Here is an 18,854-nt window from a genome sequence, read left to right on the forward strand (position 1 = left end):
GGGTGGGGCCTAAAACCTGAGCATAGTCATCCAACATGTCAATCACCCATGTAAAAAAAATAATTACTCCCTTAACCAACTCAAAGGGATAATGAGATTCAGCTGGTTAAACACAGCCAGGCTTGAATGCTGCCAGGCTGTGTGCTGTATGAAAACCTCACTCATACAAAGGTTCTCCACTACAGACACTATGTGTCCAAATGTTTGTGGACACCTCTTCAAATGAATGCATTCAGCTACTTTAAGTTACACCCATTGCTGACACAGATGTACATATGCACACACACAGCTTGTCTAGTCTATGCAGAGAAGTGCTGCCAATAGAATAGGACTCTCTGGAGCAGATAACCATAAACCTATTGGCACCATGCCTAATGCCAGGTGTGGGCTAAAGGGGTATAAAGCCCCTCAGCATTGAGCTGTGGAGCAGTGGAACTGTGTTCTCTGGAATTATGGTTGGTGCTCCATCCAGTACTTTTGGCATGAGTTGGGGAGTTGGGGATGAGGTGGGGTGGTGGTCATCCAACATCCTGATCTCACTAACGCTATTGTCGCTGAATGCAATCAAATCCTCACAGAAATGCTCCAAAATGTAGTATAAGGCCTTTTTCCTGGAAAGTCAAGACAGTTACTCCTACAAAAGCAGGACTGACTCTTTTTTAATAGCCTTGTTTTTTAAAAACAATGAATGAGCAGGTGTCTCAATACTTTTGTCCATACAGTGTACATCCACTGTAAACAGGAATCAGACAGGATTGTTTTCAGCCGATATATTAGGAATAAATATTTTAGAGCAATAAAAACACTAAACCACCATGTTATTTCCATGGGTACTGGTGAAATTCATACATTATCTGTTTAATTAATTTAATTAATTTAATTACTAGTGCATATTGATCTAATTTGTCCACAACACACAATCTTATTCCTAAACAATCTGAGTAGATTAAAACAATTGTGCTTTGCAGTGACCAACCTCTTAATCTTAAACCCTTAAGTGTTTTGCAGACTCTGAGCTGAAAGGTGACGCCAAACATTTGAGGACGGTTTGCTCTCTCTCTCTCTCTCTCTCTCTCTCTCTCTCTCTCTCTCTCTCCATGCCTATACTCGGATGTCTATTTGTCTATTCATGCTAAGCAGTGGCACATGCCACGGCTAATTTCTTCAAATCAAATTAAGGGTGGCAGCGAGTGCACAACCACACATTCGCACAGAACCAGTGTAAGTCTGCCTGAGCAAAGCTTGTGCCTAATGGAAACCACATGGCCATAGAGGGCTCTACCCCTGACCATCAGCAAAGTCTTGGCACAAGTGCGACCAAATTGTGAAACAATTTACTAAAAAACTTCCAAAGATGCTGCAAAACGTTCATGAACGGTACGTCTACACTTACATTCAGGGCCTTCAGTAGACGCTCTTATCCAAAACAATTTACAAAGGTGCTTTGTTGTTCACTATAAAAAGATATCCCTTATTTAATCAGCTAGAGTTCATACCTGAGTCCTGAGTTCTAGAGTTTATACCTTAGTGGCAGGACAGAGAAAAGTCTAGCTGCTTATCTCCCGCCCGTCTTGCAGGTGCTTGGTGGGTCAAGCAGATGCCTATTTGAAGCTTGAAGGGGCTCTTGGTGAGGATCGGGCTTTGACCATTGCCATGCAGTTGGGAAGCACTGGTGCATTGTTGGCTTTGTAGGCTCGCCTTAGGGATTTCAATCTGATGTGGGCAGCAGCAGGAAGCAACAGAAAAGGTATACAGCTAAGGAGTGCCATGGCTAAACTTATGGTGGCAAGAAATTATCACTAAGCACTAGGATGAGCAAGATAACCTTGACACTAACAGACTCTTCCTTACCAAGCAGATCCAGGAGTGTCTGTGCACCTCAGGCATGTGAATGAATTCAACACATTTAATTCCAGAGAAGGCACACTAAAAGTATGGTAAGCCTTTGATTTGTGGTTTGGAGGATCTCGAATGTTCTCTGCCTATTCATTACAACTCATTTGGTTTGTAAGTTAATTTTCTGGAGATTCTGAAGACAACACTGAAGCTAGGTTCACACAGCAGGTAAAAGAGGCACAAATCTGATCTTTTTTTTTGTTTGCGACAGTGGCCATGTGAACAGCAAAACCACAGTGAATCTGATATTTTCAGTTCCAATTTGAGCCAGCTTTATATGGGGCATTAAAATCCAACAGATATCCAATACAATACAATGAAATTCAGTACAGAATTCATACAGCTTTTACTCCAACTCATCATAAATGTACATTGATTAAAAGGGAAAATGGGTCAAGTGAAGCATTGCCCTTTTGCACATGTGTGTCAATATAGGAACATGAAGTGCTTACACGAATGTCAAATAAGGTCACTATAAAAAGATGTGGACAGTGTGAACAGCCTAAAGAACAGCCTAAAGAAATCAGATTTGGTAATAAAATCAGATTTGCATCACTTTACCTGCCATAGCCTAAGATCAGTCCACTGTGAAAGCTTTCAGGTTGTATATAGCTACATTCTCCCTGTCCAAGAAATCACCCTCCCCATCATCCCCTCCCTGAAAGGTGTAGCTCACCCTGCTGCTGGACCCTGAATCTCTGCCACTTTACTTTGCTGGGTGAACATAGCTTAAGGTTATTCAAACATTCTCTGCAATCACAGACACTGTATTGCAACTACAAAAGCTGTAATCATACCTGACACAGTCACTCTCATGGTGGCCTCCAGCGGTCTGTTGTTGTCCAGGTCCTTACTCAGCTTTAGCTCTCCTGTGTTCTGGTTCAGAATCAGCAAACTCAGCTCGTTCCCCTCCACAAATGTGTAGAGAAGCTTATCAGACACATCTGGGTCACGAGCAGGCACCTTCCCAATGACATCTGCAGGGAAGCTGTTGGACTTATTAGTGACGTAGTTGTTGAAGATGATCTCAAAATCCTGCAGAACGGGGTAGTTGTCATTGACATCTACAAGGCGAACGTGCACGATGGCCCGACTGACCAGTGGGGCTGAGGTGGCCTGGACAACGATCAGGTACTCCATCTTGGCCTCGTAGTCCAGATCAGAGAGGGCAATTAGATCCCCACTAAAAATGTCTAGTTGGAAGACCTCAGGAACATTACCCTCCACAATCTGGTATAAGATCTGAGCATTGGTTCCCTCATCTGGATCTGTAGCACGGATACGAGCCAAGGTAGAGCCTACCGCACTGTTCTCCTCCACATAGATGTACAACTCATCCTTTTCGAACACAGGAGCATTATCATTAATGTCTAGCACTGTCACCTGAATGTCCACTGCTGCTTTCAGAGGGGGAACACCTTTGTCCACTGCGAAAGCTTTCAGGTTGTATATGGCTACATTCTCCCGATCCAACTTCCTGGCCGTTCTGACTATCCCCGAGTACGGCTCGATGAAGAAATCACCCTCACCATCATCCCCTCCCTGAAAAGTGTAGCTCACTCTGCCGTTGGACCCGGAATCTCTGTCTGAGGCAGAGACTTGAAGGACACTTGTGTACACAGGTGCATCTTCGAACACTGTTCCCTGGTAGATGTCCCTCAGAAACTGGGGTGCATTGTCATTGGCGTCGAGGACTATGATCTCCACATAGGTGGTGTCAGATTTCTGAGGGATACCATTGTCACGTGCGATAATGGCTAATGTGTAGGAGGCTTGGTCTTCATAGTCAATTTCAATCTGGGTGGTGATGGCACCTGTGTCTGGGTGGATCTTGAACTGAGGTACGTTGTCCTCCATCACATAGGTAATGCGGGCATTCTCGCCAGTGTCTTCATCTGTGGCACTGATCACCACAACGGTGGAGCCCACTGGTTTGTCCTCACTCACTAAGACCTGGTAGTTGGCACTCTGAAACACAGGACGGTGGGTGTTGGTATCTGAAACGTTGATGAAAATCTGGGCAGTGTCAAAGCGTGTGCCGTCCGAGGCCGTCACTGTTAGGACATACTGCCGTTCCTGTTTGTAGTCCAGCGGCAGGGCCAGAGTAATGAGTCCACCACCACTCTGGCTGGTGATGGCAAACCTGTTGCGCGTGTTCCCGCTAGAGATTTGGTAGGTCACCACACTGTTCACATCCCTGTCCACCGCTGTGACCGTGAGCACGCTGGCCCCTACCGCGGCATCCTCGTTGAGCTTCAGGTTGTACATTTTTTGCGTAAAGGTAGGGATGTTGTCATTCACGTCCAACACCGTCACGCTCACACTTGCCGAGGACGACATCCCAGGGACTCCATGGTCCCTTGCCTCCACACCAAAAGTGTAAAACTCAGTGGTCTCTCTGTCCAGTTCCAGGCTGACTGTAACCCACCCAGTGCTGTTATTGATGACAAAAGGAAAGCCAGGTGATGTGTCCGTCAGCCTGTACTCCAACAGAGCATTGTCCCCCGAATCGGCATCGATAGCTTGAATGTGAATCACAGAGTGACCAATGGGAACGTTCTCCAGCACAGAGGCCTGAAAAGGGGTGCTGACAAACATAGGGGCATTGTCGTTCACGTCCACCACCTGCACAACAACCATACCTGTGCCATTAATGAGAGGCGGCCTACCACCATCTTGAGCTTTTATCCGCAAATTATACTCCCTGATCATCTCGTAATCCAGAGGGTTGATGACGTCGATGACACCAGTGGGAGAGTGAATGTAAAACTGTCCTTTCACGTTCCCACTGATAATGCTGTAATGCACTTTGGCGTTATTCCCAGTGTCTTTGTCAGTGGCCTTCACCTGCGCTACTTCTGAGTTAACAGCCACATTCTCAAGAACTTGGACCACATATCTCTTCTGACTGAACTGAGGGTAGTTATCATTCTCGTCCTCAATGGTGATGTGCACGGTGGCCGTGGCGCTCCGTGGACCAGGCGCTTTTCCTTGGTCGTTAGCCTCCACTATCAGCTGGTACTGTGACCGGACCTCTCTGTCTGGACGGACTTTGATTTTAACCAAACCGTTCCTCGGGTCGATTTCGAACCCAGATTTCACCTCAGCCTCATTCACAATCTTATAGATCATATTGGCGTTGGATGGAGCATCTCCATCAGTGGCCCGGATTGTCATCACTTCAAACCCTACCTCCACATTTTCTCGAATGCTGACCCTGTACTCGGTCTGCTCAAACACAGGCCCGTGGTCATTGGTGTCGCTGACTGTGATTGTGAGATAGGCTGTGGCAGACCTTTTGGGAGTGCCCTTGTCGGTGGCTGTGACTTTGAACACATGGGTGTCCTTCATCTCCCTGTCTAAAGGCTGCAGAGTAGTGATGCCACCCGTATCAGGGTTAATTTGGAAGTAGTCGTTGGATCTGCTGTCAAACAGAGCCTCTATGTCGTACTCTACAATGCCAGCATCACCATCATCCGAGTCAAACGCTTTGAGGGTGATGACCCGGGTCCCTGAGGGTTCATTCTCGGGCACAGAAACCTGGTAGTTGGGCAGCTGGAACTGAGGAGCTGAATTGGCATTTCTTTTGAGCCGTTTAACCCACTGTTCACTGCTCAGAGCCAGGTCCTGAGCATCTTTTGGGCTGAAATGCAATTGCACTTGCAGATTTAACACCCTGTCTGGAGAGGTGGGCACAGTACAGAGGAAAGTAGCATGCTGAGGCAGACAGTGTTGAGTACGAGAGGCTTTACTGACTAACTTTCCACGCCTCTCTTGTTTCTCCTGACAAGTAGACTGGAGTATTTGAGAATGGCGTGTAAAAGCTGGTAAATGCTCATATATGCTTATAGGCAACATACCCGGGCTAAAGCACGTCCCATATCCAGAACGATGAAAAGAATAGAGGTGAATAGAAGCGTCCAGCTCGGGCTTTGGAGGCTTTCTTCTGTATTTGGTAAAGCAGTTCTGCCCATGAACGAACGTGTTGAAATGAATGAGAACCACGTTCCCAGACAATAACGAGGTTAGTCTCAAGTGCAGGGGCGCGGGGTGCCTCGCCAAGCGCGAGCAGTGAACTTTCCGCGCGAGAGACACGACTCCATCAGCGCTCCCGAGCTTTACGCAGCGTCCGACCGATCTGGCCGTGAGTCTCCAGTCGATTTTGTAAATCCATCCCGGGCCGAGAGAGACGTTCAGGAGCGTGGCTCCGGGCTGAAGACTCTCCGGAATGTGCAGATCGAAGCATCCATACAATGGAAGTTGAACGAGAACTCCAAACCATATCCATTTCATTGGTAATTCCATGGCTCCTCACATCATCTCACCCCCCAAAACAATATACACATCCAAACGGGTCAGACTCACGCAGGAAATCTCCGTGGGCTCACATTTCAGGCTCATGTGTCCTCCAGAAGTTGCAGAAGTTTCCCCACGCACCCGCTCACTCACTGCAGCGTGCTGCTGCTCCGCGCTGCTGCTCCGCGCTGCTGCTGCTGCTGCTGCTGCTGGTCTGAAGCTGAAGGGCTCTGCTACACTCCTCCTCTGGGAGGAATCTGCATGGACCTGCTCCTGCAACGGGGTGTTTTAGACTGAAGCAACAGCTCACTGAGGCCTCATGCCTTCCAGAACACCATCCTTTAGTTTAAATGCAGAAATAAAAAATAAAATAAAAATGGAAAATATCCTGCAGAATATTTTAATGATTTAATAATTTAATTTAGATTAATTTAATCATTTAAAGTATATATAATGAGAAAATACTCAATTATTATTAGAATTAGTTAATTTAATTAATATATATTATAAACCAAACTATATATATTAGTATATTATAAACATTGCAACTTTTGCAACAGCTCATTGTTCTGCTAAACAAACCCTCACAGGAAAACATGTAAATACGACAGAATGTTTTTATTTTTTGTGAAATAAAAGTGTTTATGTGAACACGTGGTTTCCGGTCACTTCACGTGTGTTTTTAAGAGAACTGTGTAGTAGTTTGCGGTTCAACTGTAAGCGCGAGCCAGACGAGCTGCATAAATATGGTCAACATCGCCCCCCTGTGGAGAAATCACAGCCACGGTTCTGTCCAGATCAAGGCGTCTGAATAAAAGTACCAGCGTTTAAAGGATAATATTCCTCATTATTGGAAGGTTTGTTTCGAGTTTAGGGTTTAAACCACTTTTCTTTACTGGTATCAGTACTGAAGCTCGTGTAATCCAGTATAAGCTTAATGTAAATGAGCTGTTTTAACTGAAGCACTTAGGACGAGCATCATTTTCCTCAAACCACTCTCCCACCCTCTACTACAGGACAAAACACACCACAGTTTTTCATCTGAGATTCAGTCCAGCATTTTCTGTTGATATCAGCTCAATACTGTTGCCTGTTCACATTGAGATCTCTGCTGTAATGGCACTGTAATCCAACAGGACCACTCCCAGGTACAGTGGTATAAATAGTCAGGGTAAAGAAAAGATCTAAATATCTGGCAGGCAGGTCACACGAACCTACTCAGTCTTCAACAAAACGGCTCCATAATAGGTCCCTCAGCACAGGTGAGGTCCCAACTCTTCTTAAGAAGACATTTCCTCTTAAAATCCACTTATGCAGTAACAAAAATTCTGGTGTTTAATTGCAGTTTGTTTAGTTCATAAGGACAATTCTGCTGTTTAAAAAGATGTGAAAGGGGGAAAAGGCCCAATTTGTGGAAATACTTCTCACAGGTATTTTGGAGGTACAGACACACTTAGTCCACCATTTACCCTGATGCACAATATGATAAGAATTGATTATTGATTAGAACAAAATGCATGTTTATTGCATAATTTACTTATGGGACTAGAGATGGAGGCATGAGGTGTGGGGTGCATTCAGTGACCATGCTGGAGCAGACTGGGGTGAACTGATGTTCAAACATTGTAGTTGTGTTGGATTTAAAAATGAGAAGAAGGCATTTTTGCAATGATGCTTGTTACATCCACACAACACCTAATGTCACACTTTTACATGGGGATAACCAAAGGTTATTACCAAAGGTTTCCATGCAGCGTTAATAACCAAGTATTTTTCAATGTAATTAAAACTTTCCAAAATATTACTGTCAAATATTAGCTAAAAAGTAATTAACTGGGTTACTTATTCAGTATTAAAAAATAAACAACAGTAGAAAAAAGAAAATCTCTCTGTTCGTGGGTCATTTATTGCAGTCTGTGGGTACAAGATTCTTTAAAATGTTTAAAATGTTCTGATGTGTTAAGAAAAGTGTTTAAGCAAAAAAAAGTCCTCAGTAACTGTAGCCAAGATAACCTTTGACTGCATTGCATCATTATTTCCCTCACTTACAACTACGTACTCAACTCATCTGTTACACAATGAAACACACAGTAAGCAGCAGGGTCATACAAAACATCAGTCACGTTATCATCACAGACACACGTACACACACAGCTCCACCAGTGAACTGAAATGAGTTCAATTATGTCAACGTTCAAAACGTGTGCTAAAACCGACACAGGCCAAGTGCTATTGGTAGTACGGTCTGTATCTGCCCTGCTCTGGGTGGTGGGGCCCCTGAGGGGGAGGTCCCTGCATGCGTGGAGGATGAGGGACGCGGGGAGCAGGCCACATGCCCGGGCTCAAGCCTCCAGGCTGGCTGAAGGGTGGGCTGAGGGTGCCCTGGTCCTGTGGCATGGAGTTGGGGTTGTAGTGGTGAGGAGGTGGGGCACTGACAGGCGGCCCCCCGTGCTGAGACAGCGGCCCTTGCAGCGGGTGGTTCATGAACGGAGGCATCTGATTGATGAGGTGTCCAGGAGGGGTGATGGGAGGCGGGGCGGTGGACATCGGTGGCGCCTGGTTGTAGACCATGTGTGGTGCGGCCGAGGCTTGGGAAGGATGCTGCATGGGGTGGCTGAGAGGGGGAGGTGGGGGTGGAGGGGGGCCATAGTGCTGCTGCTGAGGTGGGGGCATAATGTGGTGAGGGTGGGACACCACAGACTGACCAGGGTAGTCTCCGGGGTGGTGGTGTGGGGGTGGGCCAGGAGGAGTTTGTGGGAGTGGGTCACGTGGGCCAGAGCTGCCAGAGTCATCGTGGATGGGCACAGTGATGAGATTGCTGTGCTTGCGTGTGGTCACAGTGGCTATGCGGAAGGTCTCTGGGGGAAGGCCTCGAGATGAGGGCCCCAGGTCAGATGGAGAGGGCGAGGCTGGGAGCGGTTGGCCATATGGTTCGTGGCCCTGAAGTGGTGGCGGGATCAGAGGGTGGGCCTTGGACAGGTGAGGTGGCGGTGGCAACCGGAAGCGGTCTGGTGGGTCCGAGGTCGGAGTAGGTTCAGGTCTGGAGCCTCCAGGCTTGCCCGACCTCATGTGGCGGTGGTTAATGTGGGCCTGCAGGTCCCGCTGAGAGAGGTAGGTGCGCTTGCAGCCCTGCACAATGCTGCACATGTAGAGGGAGCCGCGCTGGCACTGTTCAATGCGTTGGACCGGGTCTGTGCAGCTGTATAGGGACAAACTGAACTTAGAATTTAGTACAGGAAGTGGAGCCAGTGCACAAATCACACAGTATACACTCTAACTTAAATGAAAACTTGGACTAAAAGATGAAATAAGCAGGTTTTATGGAATGTCTTCAAATATAAAGTCAAAATTAAGTTTAAAAAGACAACATGGAATACTTATTATGACCGTATAAATGCTAATCATCATGTTACTCAACAAAAAAAAAAAACAATAAAACAACTGCAGTATTTACAAGTAAAACAATCTAACAAGTGAGGAGTTATCACGACTCCTCACTTCCATAAACTGGGAATAGCAGCATGCAACAACGCATTTCAAGTCGAGAGGAAGAAAAAAAAAAAAAAAAAAAAAAAAACTTACCCTGGGCACATCTTATCATTTTTCTTCTCATAAAGCACCGCACAGTCATAGCAGAACACATGTTTACAAGGAATCTGTTTAAAGACAGTAGAAAAAGGGCATAAATGCAAATCAATAACACAAAGCACACAAGCTGTTCAACGTGCAACACACACACACACACACACACACGTCTCAGTAAACATACAATTCTTTTTCTTACCATTCGGCCATATATCTTGATGGGCAGTCCACACTTGTCACAGAAATGAACTGGAGTGTCATCTTTCTCTCCAACCAAATTGAGCTAAGGGACAAAAAAAATATTGAAAGGACGTATTTAGAGCACAGATCTTGCACAGTCCTGATAAAACATCACAAGTTGGTTACCTTATAGTCCCAGAATAAAGGATGTGGGAATCTCCTCTGGCTCCCATAAGCATCTCCAGATTTGCATTCAAATCTTTCCTCCTGTTTACAGCTAAAAGACTCTAAAAAAAAACAGAGGACACAGTTTTAAAAGGAGGCCTGCGAAACATTGCCAGCAAACCTAAAATCTGTTAGCAGAAAAGATAAGTGAGCCCTGGGGTTTCAAAGAAGCAGACATGCTGCACAAGATAACAGATAAACACAGTTTAGGAACTTATTTTTTCTCTATATATCTCTACCTTCATCACTTTGTCCATTGGATGGCCCCCTGGTGATAGGCCGCTGTGGCCGGGCAGTAGGCTTGCTTCTTATATTCTGCTTGGACAGTAACTTGATGGGAATTCGCCGACGAACATCTGGACCTCCGAGAATCCCTGAACCATCAGTTCCCTGAAGATCATTGTCTATTACACACAAAAAGCTCTCATCACTAGAGAAACAAGACATTACATTGTTTGTAATATGACAGCATTTTTGCCATCAGAGGATGGGCTATAACACACATAAAGAAGCAGATTTAATAATAATCCTGTAAACCCACGAAGACCAGCATGCCGGCCCACACTTTTGTACTTTACATGGCAGTTTCATAGTAGCTACTAAATTAATAAATAAAAGCCTTTAAATTGCTAATAACAGCATAACAAGGGGTTCTAGGGGTTAGACGTTCACACAGTGGACAAAACTGCAAGTCACAGATATCTAAGGACTCATGAAGACAAAAACTAAAATGAAAAGACCAAGGAAATTGGTTTATTAAAAGCTGAGCATATAAAAAACACCAGCCCTTATGAGAGGATTTAAAGGATGTATCTTTGTTTTATGAAATTGGTTCCTAAATGCATGTAATACACCACTAATCTGGACAGTGCAAACTTTCACCTCTGACTGAGTAAGAGTGGCTCAGCTAAACAAACACTATAGTAAACCACTAAAAACACAAGACAGCCCAGGTCCTGGATTTTGTTCACTCTGGAGGTTAAGGGAACAGTAACTTGGCCATGTAGTGTCAACATCTATTGTAGAACACTAAAGAACTGTAGAGAATATTACACTATGCTAGAAGAGTAAAAACCCTACAGTAGAACACTAAGAACACTATAGGGGAACACTACAACTACACAATCAGAACCCTACAGTAGAACACTAAGAACACTATAGGGGAACACTACAACTACACAATCAGAACCCTACAGTATAACACTTAGAACACTATAGGGGAACACTACAACTACACAATCAGAACCCTACAGTAGAACACTATAGGGGAACCCTACAGTAGAACACTATAGGGGAACCCTACAGTAGAACACTATAGGGGAACCCTACAGTAGAACACTATAGGGGAACACTACAACTAAACAATCAGAACCCTACAGTAGAACACTTAGAACACTATAGGGGAACACTACAACTACACAATCAGAACCCTACAGTAGAACACTAAAAACACTATAGGGGGACACTACAACTAAACAATCAGAACCCTACAGTAGAACGCCAAGAACACTATAGGGGAACCCTACAGTAGAACACTATAGGGGAACCCTACAGTAGAACACTATAGGGGAACCCTACAGTAGAACACTATAGGGGAACCCTACAGTACCGAAGTTCGCTTCACTGTCAGTGAACGGAGCACTGGAAGCTCCTCATCCCTCTCTGTCGCACAGCTAGGCTAGGTTAACGTTAGCTACAAGCAAAACAGCAGATCGCACCAACCAAGGCTCAGCTATCTCTGCTGTAAGTAGGCCCGGCTATTTATCTAATAAGGTCTTTTCAACCCCTCTCTTGAAGTACAGCCTCATCAATAACAGCAGCAGGAGCCTGTTCCAGTTAGCTAGCTAGCGTCCCGGCTAGCAGGAGGAGTGTGGCGCGCTCTGTTCGCCGTGCTTCACTTAGAAAAATAAACAGCCGGGACACAGCACTCACACAAACTACATGCTTATAGGCAAGAGGATCGATCCTCAGGCTAAATAAGGGCAACGAGGTAACTTCAAATCTGCAACAGACGAGCAAATACTTTATTTTATTCTCTTGCTTGTTGCTCACCATTTTGGTCCATGTCTTCTCGCTTTGCATTCTGGGATTCTCGCCTCCAGACTGCACGGGCGGGGCGCAGCTGCACTGTTGTTGCGATCGTGGTTGCGCCGTAATTACGCAATATTCCATCTATATCATCACCCAGTTCTTCAGACGAGAGAACTGAAAGGGTCCTACACCACTAATATACGAGTTATACAAATAAGTGAAATCTATCTTGTGGTGCTGTTTGTATAATGATAAATGACAATAAAAAAAATAAAAATAAAAAATAAATAAATAAATAATAATTTTAAATAATAAAATAAAGGATCCTACAAAGGCAAATAGGCGGATATATGTGATCATCTTGGATTTATGAAATGTTTTCATCTTGTTTGAAAAGTCCTGTCGTTGAAAAGTGATTTTTTTGATGGCTTCATGTTTTATGGTGACTGAACTAAACAATATCATAACATAAAATGGCTGATTTGACTGACAAAATATATTTTCTATATTCTACAGTGTAAAAATGATTCACAATAATTCTTATATGTGGTTATAGATGAGCGGTCTCTTGGTTTTTAATGTTTATAAATGACTTTAATATGCAATTCTTAAATAATGTATGTCCTACATTTAAACATGTAGTTAAAATTCTATACCTTAAGTACAAATAGATGGGCTATATGCCTTTAAGGGCAAATGCATGTAAATGTGTTGGTTTTCATCACCTCATGAAAACAGTGAACTCCAAATGATGTTTTTGCAGTTTAAGTTCTGTATATGGACTGTATGACTTACTACATTCTGGAAAATATAGGCCTGGTAACGTCTTTCCAAATACAAATAGAAATGTAAGCAGGGGACAGATTCATTTGTTTTAATAGGCTGCTAACAGATTATTAAAAATGACTAAACTCTTACTAAAAAACTGAAAATCCGTTAAAATAAATATCTGTATTTCAAAAAGCTACGTTTTGCAATTCATATCATACACCACATCACTTGTCCAGATAGATCTGATTTTTATATATCCCACTACAAACTATGATCACATGTACAAGAGCAGGCAAAAGTTGTAGTGAGGTATTTGAGGAGATAATGAGTGGTCTCATGCCTGGCTGGTGGTCTTAGTACTGAAGGCACAGAAGCTGTAGTATTTATCTGCTGGTATTTAATCAATGATGAAGTTTGAGGTTGTAAATAAGATACTGAAAAGAATGGGTAACTGTGCAATACGCTGGTTTTCCACAGTTCTGTGTGACTAAAAGCGGTTGGCCCGGGTTAATCTTGTCTGTGTGGGATACAGCCCTTCATCTCTAGCATCTCTGGCCAGTCTCCATACTTGTTGACCGATTTGTCATTCTTTATGTACTGAAAGAAAGAGAAAAACAACAGAAGCTACGTTACTGAAGCTTCAAAACTAACAAAACTATATGTCCAAAAATATTCTGACACCCTTTCTCACCCTTTCTAGTGAACTCAGCTACATGAGCTGATCATGTTATGCCAAATGTCAGGTAGAGCAAGATAAAGCCCCCTTTTGGCTTTGGGCATTGGTCTGTGGAGCAGTGGATAACTGTATTTCCTGAAGTGACTGACCTCTACCCGGTACCTTTTGGATGAGTTGGAGTGATGTTTGTGATCCAGAACCTGTGATCAGTACCTGACCTCACTAATGGTCTTGTGTCTGAATGCAGCCAAATCAATCAGCATTGTTCCAACATCTAGTGTGAAGCTTTATTACAAACGTAAAGGCTGTCACTGCAGCAAAGAGGGGGACAGCCCCCCTGTTAATCGCCTTTATTTCAGATTAACAACTGAATAGGCCAGTGTCTACATACTGTTAAACATACACCAATCAGCCATAATATTAAAACCAATCAGTACCGATGAGGCCCCACCTCACAACTAACAGGATTTAAAAGATCGGCCTGGAGGCAGATTCCACAGGACGCCTTCAGAGGTCTTGTGTTTAGTTCATAACTTTACAGAACTGTTTTGGCAGCATGGTGGATATTAGGCAGATATAATATCATATAATATCAATATTAGGCAGTTGGTTTTAACATTATGGCTGACCAGTGTATATGTTCCCTTCATTGAAAATATTCATTATATTGTAGAGGAAATCATGGAGACACCATCAGAGGCATTTTGACGTTACCTTCTCCAACGGCTTTAAATTGTTGATCCCTTTTCCTCCCACAAACACCCAGCTATCTCTAAAGGCCAGGTGTGAGATCTGTGAACTGCCAAGCTGACCGATGAGTGTCCTCGCTTCATTGTTAAGCCTGTGGTGCCATTAGAGAAACAAGCCACTCTAATTTATTATAGCCATGATGAGAACAGAAATGCGTGGGGCAGAAACTGGCAATACATTTATTGTGATGGACACAGAGGCTGTCAGAAGTGTTTAGGGGAATACTGTACTTTGTTGCTGGATCATCACAGGATGCTATCAGCACAAGTGAGCCATTTTCAATTGACAACAGATTTTCTATAAGTGGCTTATCATCTGGGAAACAGAAACAGAAAGTGAATACTCACATATTAATCATTAGATATAATCAAGTAATTATTTAAGTGATAATAATATCACTTTAACTAACAGACAACAAAAAGTGATCACGTACCACCACTCCACATGTCGAAGGAATCAGTACTGATGAGTTCTCCAGTTAGGCCTAAAAACATGAACACAGATACACTGTAAAAATGTAAAGTCAGGCCAACTTTAATGAATAAAGTAACTGATAACAGAGGCGTTTTTTATGAACTCAATAGAGGGTGTGCATGTGACGTTACAGGTGGTGTGAGTGCCTGCGGCCACTTCCACTGAGTGGCAAAAAGACAGACTGAGTGGCAGCGTTACTGTTCAGTGTGAATAGCTGTTGTGCGACTGACTGTACAAACAGATTCAGCAGGAATTCAAAGCCATCCTTTTATAGACTGCTGAAAGTTAAAGAGAAGAGAAATGAATGGATTGCTGCAATCCAGAAACAGATGGAATCCAGGCACTGAAACGTGTGGGAGCTCTAAAAACTGGTGCGGAAAAAAAACAGGCCCATCAAATTTAGCACCATGCTAGGTTTGATTAATCTGGATGATGATTAATCAATTTTGTGCTCATGTTGTCCCTCATGTTGCTGGACTCTTCTGGCTACTCATCGATGTCTATGGACCATTGATTATTTGGTTATTTGGATGGATCACTGTCGAGTCCAGCTGCCTTTCACTTGAGCAGATAATCACTTGTTTCATTCCCGGTTTGACAGTTGAAGCTTTTAATAAACGCAGCTGTGCTGCTAAATATTTTGCCACTCAGTCTGACTAAAGGGTCATGTTCCAGACGTCAATGCATTCCCTTCCAACTCACATTTAGCCTCAAAATCATTAGCAAATGAGCTGCAGCTGAAACTGATTGAATATTTTGAAACATGTTTAGACTGTGGCTGCTCCCCCTCAGTTTATTCCCATCTGCAGTTAAGAACTCCCCCTATCACATGATGTCCCAAGACTGGGCGGCTTTTGAACTTATGATCTCCTCACACTTGATATATATATAAATAATTATGTAGTTTTCTATATTTAGTTGCATGATATTGTGAGATTGTTCAGCATATTATTCTGCAGATTTACTTACCATTGACAATAGCCATGTTAATTCCTGGTCCCCAGGCTTTTGTCATTCCACCCATTAAACTGTAAAGAAACTGACTGTAAACAGTTGACTCAAAAGCATGATTTTTAGCTATGATATTAAAATGGCCCATAATTAAACTCTGCCTGTTTAGGGAAGGCAACAGAGACAACATTACAACTAGTTACCAATACAATACAACTTACATCTCTCCATTAAAACAGATTTTTGGACCGACCACGTTTGCTGCTCCACTGGCAATCTTAAAGGCAAAGTGTTTCTCAGGACATGGCTGTGGGAGACCACACTGACCCACTGAACCACTAGCTCTGACAGCTGATTACACACACACACACACACACACACACACACACACACACACATAGCTTTTACAATTCACTATACTTAATCCTTGACTGAATTCAAGCTATTCAAGATATATATTACTAGTATTAGATTAGGATGGATTCCCTGATGAAGCATCCAAGAATTTAAACTTTCAGTGCTTACAGGGGGTTTCACCAAAGAAGGACTTCACACGATTATCAAGGCCTCCATTCGGGAAATCTAGAATGCAAAATAAAGAATCAAGGACCGATAGAATCCATTTAGAATATGTATTTGTATGTATATATTGCTATTGTCCAGTGAAAAACATTTATCTCTTGGGTCCATTTTTAGTTTTCTCCATCCCTTAAACCCTGTAGCTGCTCATTACACTGTGTGAGTAATTCTGGAGATATAGACCAAAAGAAATGCTCTAAATGACTTGGAATAAACTCTTATTATAAACTGACATCTATTGAAACTGTCAATATTTTGCTTTCTCCTGTAAAATGTTTTTTTAATTAAAAAAGAAAAATGTAGGAGGCGTTATGCTCACCCATTAGGTTGTCCCATGTTAATTCTGGAGTATGTTTCAAGAGTTTGACAGATAGCACTATCGATATCACCAGGATAAAAACCATTAGACATAATCGTAGAAGTCCTGTCAAAATAAGAAAATATGTTTTGAAAATATATGAAAATATATTTTTTCACATATATATATATATATATATATGTATGTGTGTGTGTGTGTGTGTGTGTGTGTGTGTGTGTGTGTGTGTGTGTGATGTTCTGTTGCTAAAACATTGGGCAAAGGGAGACCCCTAGTGGTCAGGATTTGTCGCAGTAAGTCTGTTTGTGCCTTTCGTGTGGCCGTAGCTGGTTCGGGCTGTATGGGGAAGCTAGACAGTCACATTTTCCCATTTTGTTTGTGTGGCCAGGAAAACATTTGCCTGCAAGTATTTTCATGTTCAGTTGATGTGTATCTTGTACTGAAACTACCTCTGATGTAAACCTTGGTTGGTAACAGAATAAGTTCTATATCTCGAGTTACTTTGTAAATGCTAACCGCTAGCATCTATGTGGATTTTTCCATAGGCGTTAGCCTTAAGCTAACGTATTGGTTTCTATTCAGTTTAATGTGCGGTGTCACGTGGGTGCACTGAGGAAACGAATGTAACGGAGATGTATTTGGAGTTTCTGCTTTGTAGTTTTACAGTGAGTCTCAAGTAAAGCTTTAGGAAGACTTTTGGTGTCCGGCTTTTCTTGGGAGACCTGTTGGCTATCTGCCGAGCTTGTAGCTACAATATATATATATATATATATATATATATATATATATATTTTTTTTTTTTTTTTTTTTTTTTTCTACACAACTAGCCCACAATGACAATGTGAAAGCAGATTTTTAGACATTTGTGCTAATTTATTCAAAATGTATCATCATATGTATATGATACATATGTACACAAGTGTGCACAGCCTTTGATATGACCAAAATGTGACCTGAGGTGCATTTTGTTTGCACTGATCCAGCTTGAGATGTTTCTACAACTTACCACCTGTGGTAAATTCAATTGATTGGACATGATTGGGGATTGCCAACACCTGCCTCTATAAGATACTATTGTTGACAGTGTATGTTAGAGCAAACAGCACGCTGTGGAGTGAAAGAAATTATCTGCAGACTTCAGAAACAGGAGTGTGTGATAGATCTGGAGAAGGGTACATAAAAATGGCTTCAGCTTTACAGGTCCCCCAATGGCCACCATCACTTATAAACGTAAGAAGTTTGGAACCACCATCTTCCTAGACCTGGACCTCAGGGAAGTGGCAGCATCATGATGTGGGGATGCTCTTCAGCAGCCGATAGAGGGAAAGATTAATGCTGAGAGAATAAAGGAGTGGCTTCAGTGAAAGTATGTGAAGGTCCTTCAGTGGCCCAACCAGAGCCCAGACCTAAATCCAATTGAACATCTGTGGAAGGAGCTGAAAATAGCTGTGTACGGACGATCCCCATCCAACCTTACAGAGCTTACAAGGTTATGCTGAGAGGAATGGGCAGAAACAAGTGCACCAAGCTCTTGGCTTCTTTCCCAAGACACCTTGAAGCTGTAATTGCTGCCAAAGATCAACCAAGTATTGTGCTATTAAGCTAGGATGTGTACAGATATGTAAGCCATAAATATTTTATAGTAATTTGCATATTTTCTAAAAACCTCTTTTCACTTTGTAATTATTGGCGATTGTGTGTAGATGTGTGAGGCAAAAAAAGGACTCGATCTCTTTTAGATTAAGTCTGTAACATATAAAAACGTGGAGAAGGTAAAAGGGGTGGGGGCTTGACTGTTACATGTATTTTGCTTGACAGCAAAGCATTCTTCTGTTTAGGGAGTGTTCAGCCTTTATCTCCAAGCCTTGTCTACTGAATGCATCCATGGAACAGCTTCATTCAAGAATGATTAAAAGGGTAAAATCCCAGTTCTTCAGCTCGAGCTCAGGAGATGTGACTTACTATAGGTTGGCTGCCTCGTGTGTACCACGTAGGGCCCCACTAGAAATATAAAAAGTTCAATATAAATCTCCTAGTCTTACCCCAAAAAAAGACACTGAGCACAAGAGAAGGAGACAGATGATCTCGGAGTGTGTTTAACTAACCTCTGCGTACATACATCAT

The 18,854-nt window shown here is 42.9% G+C and overlaps 3 protein-coding genes across 4 annotated transcripts in view; all 3 read right to left on the reverse strand.

Moving 5' to 3' along the window:
- Positions 1-6,302, reverse strand: part of celsr1b (cadherin EGF LAG seven-pass G-type receptor 1b) — a 65,957-nt gene extending 59,655 nt beyond the window's left edge. Inside the window, exon 1 of the mRNA XM_072663519.1 lies at positions 2,694-6,302. Coding sequence (XP_072519620.1) covers positions 2,694-6,201 — 3,508 coding nt within the window. The 5' untranslated portion in view covers positions 6,202-6,302. The remainder of the gene's footprint in view (positions 1-2,693) is intronic.
- Positions 6,303-8,078: 1,776 nt separating this feature from the next.
- Positions 8,079-12,322, reverse strand: LOC140540875 (E3 ubiquitin-protein ligase Hakai). Of its 2 annotated transcripts, none has more exons than XM_072663318.1 (6): positions 12,235-12,322; positions 10,422-10,586; positions 10,144-10,244; positions 9,977-10,060; positions 9,775-9,848; positions 8,079-9,406 (listed from the first exon to the last, which is right to left on the reverse strand). In XM_072663318.1, exons 1-6 carry the CDS (start codon positions 12,245-12,247, stop codon positions 8,422-8,424), a joined length of 1,422 nt encoding a protein of 473 aa, XP_072519419.1. In that variant the 5' UTR covers positions 12,248-12,322; the 3' UTR covers positions 8,079-8,421. The 2 variants fall into 2 exon arrangements, with proteins under 2 accessions (XP_072519419.1, XP_072519418.1); XM_072663317.1 differs by having other exon boundaries at positions 8,079-9,391; positions 12,235-12,300.
- A 1,169-nt stretch (positions 12,323-13,491) lies between these two features.
- Positions 13,492-18,854, reverse strand: LOC140541539 (protein FAM3C). Its single transcript, XM_072664206.1, has 10 exons — positions 18,836-18,854; positions 18,693-18,731; positions 16,734-16,838; positions 16,361-16,417; positions 16,057-16,186; positions 15,854-15,912; positions 14,844-14,894; positions 14,641-14,725; positions 14,375-14,501; positions 13,492-13,581 (listed from the first exon to the last, which is right to left on the reverse strand). The coding sequence occupies exons 1-10, from the start codon at positions 18,852-18,854 to the stop codon at positions 13,492-13,494; spliced, it is 762 nt and encodes a 253-aa protein (XP_072520307.1).

The sequence above is a fragment of the Salminus brasiliensis genome, chromosome 19 (assembly GCF_030463535.1).
Source record: "Salminus brasiliensis chromosome 19, fSalBra1.hap2, whole genome shotgun sequence".
NCBI lineage: Eukaryota > Metazoa > Chordata > Actinopteri > Characiformes > Bryconidae > Salminus > Salminus brasiliensis.

Coding starts and splice junctions, on each gene's coding strand:
- LOC140541539 (XM_072664206.1), bottom strand. Junction 16,418..16,733: donor AACATGGGACAACCTAATGG/GTGAGCATAACG, acceptor TTTGCATTCTAG/ATTTCCCGAATGGAGGCCTT. Junction 16,187..16,360: donor CTTCTTTGGTGAAACCCCCT/GTAAGCACTGAA, acceptor GTGTGTAATCAG/CTGTCAGAGCTAGTGGTTCA.
- LOC140540875 (XM_072663318.1), bottom strand. Junction 10,061..10,143: donor CTTTATTCTGGGACTATAAG/GTAACCAACTTG, acceptor TTTGTCCCTTAG/CTCAATTTGGTTGGAGAGAA. Junction 9,407..9,774: donor AATGATAAGATGTGCCCAGG/GTAAGTTTTTTT, acceptor TTCTAAGTTCAG/TTTGTCCCTATACAGCTGCA.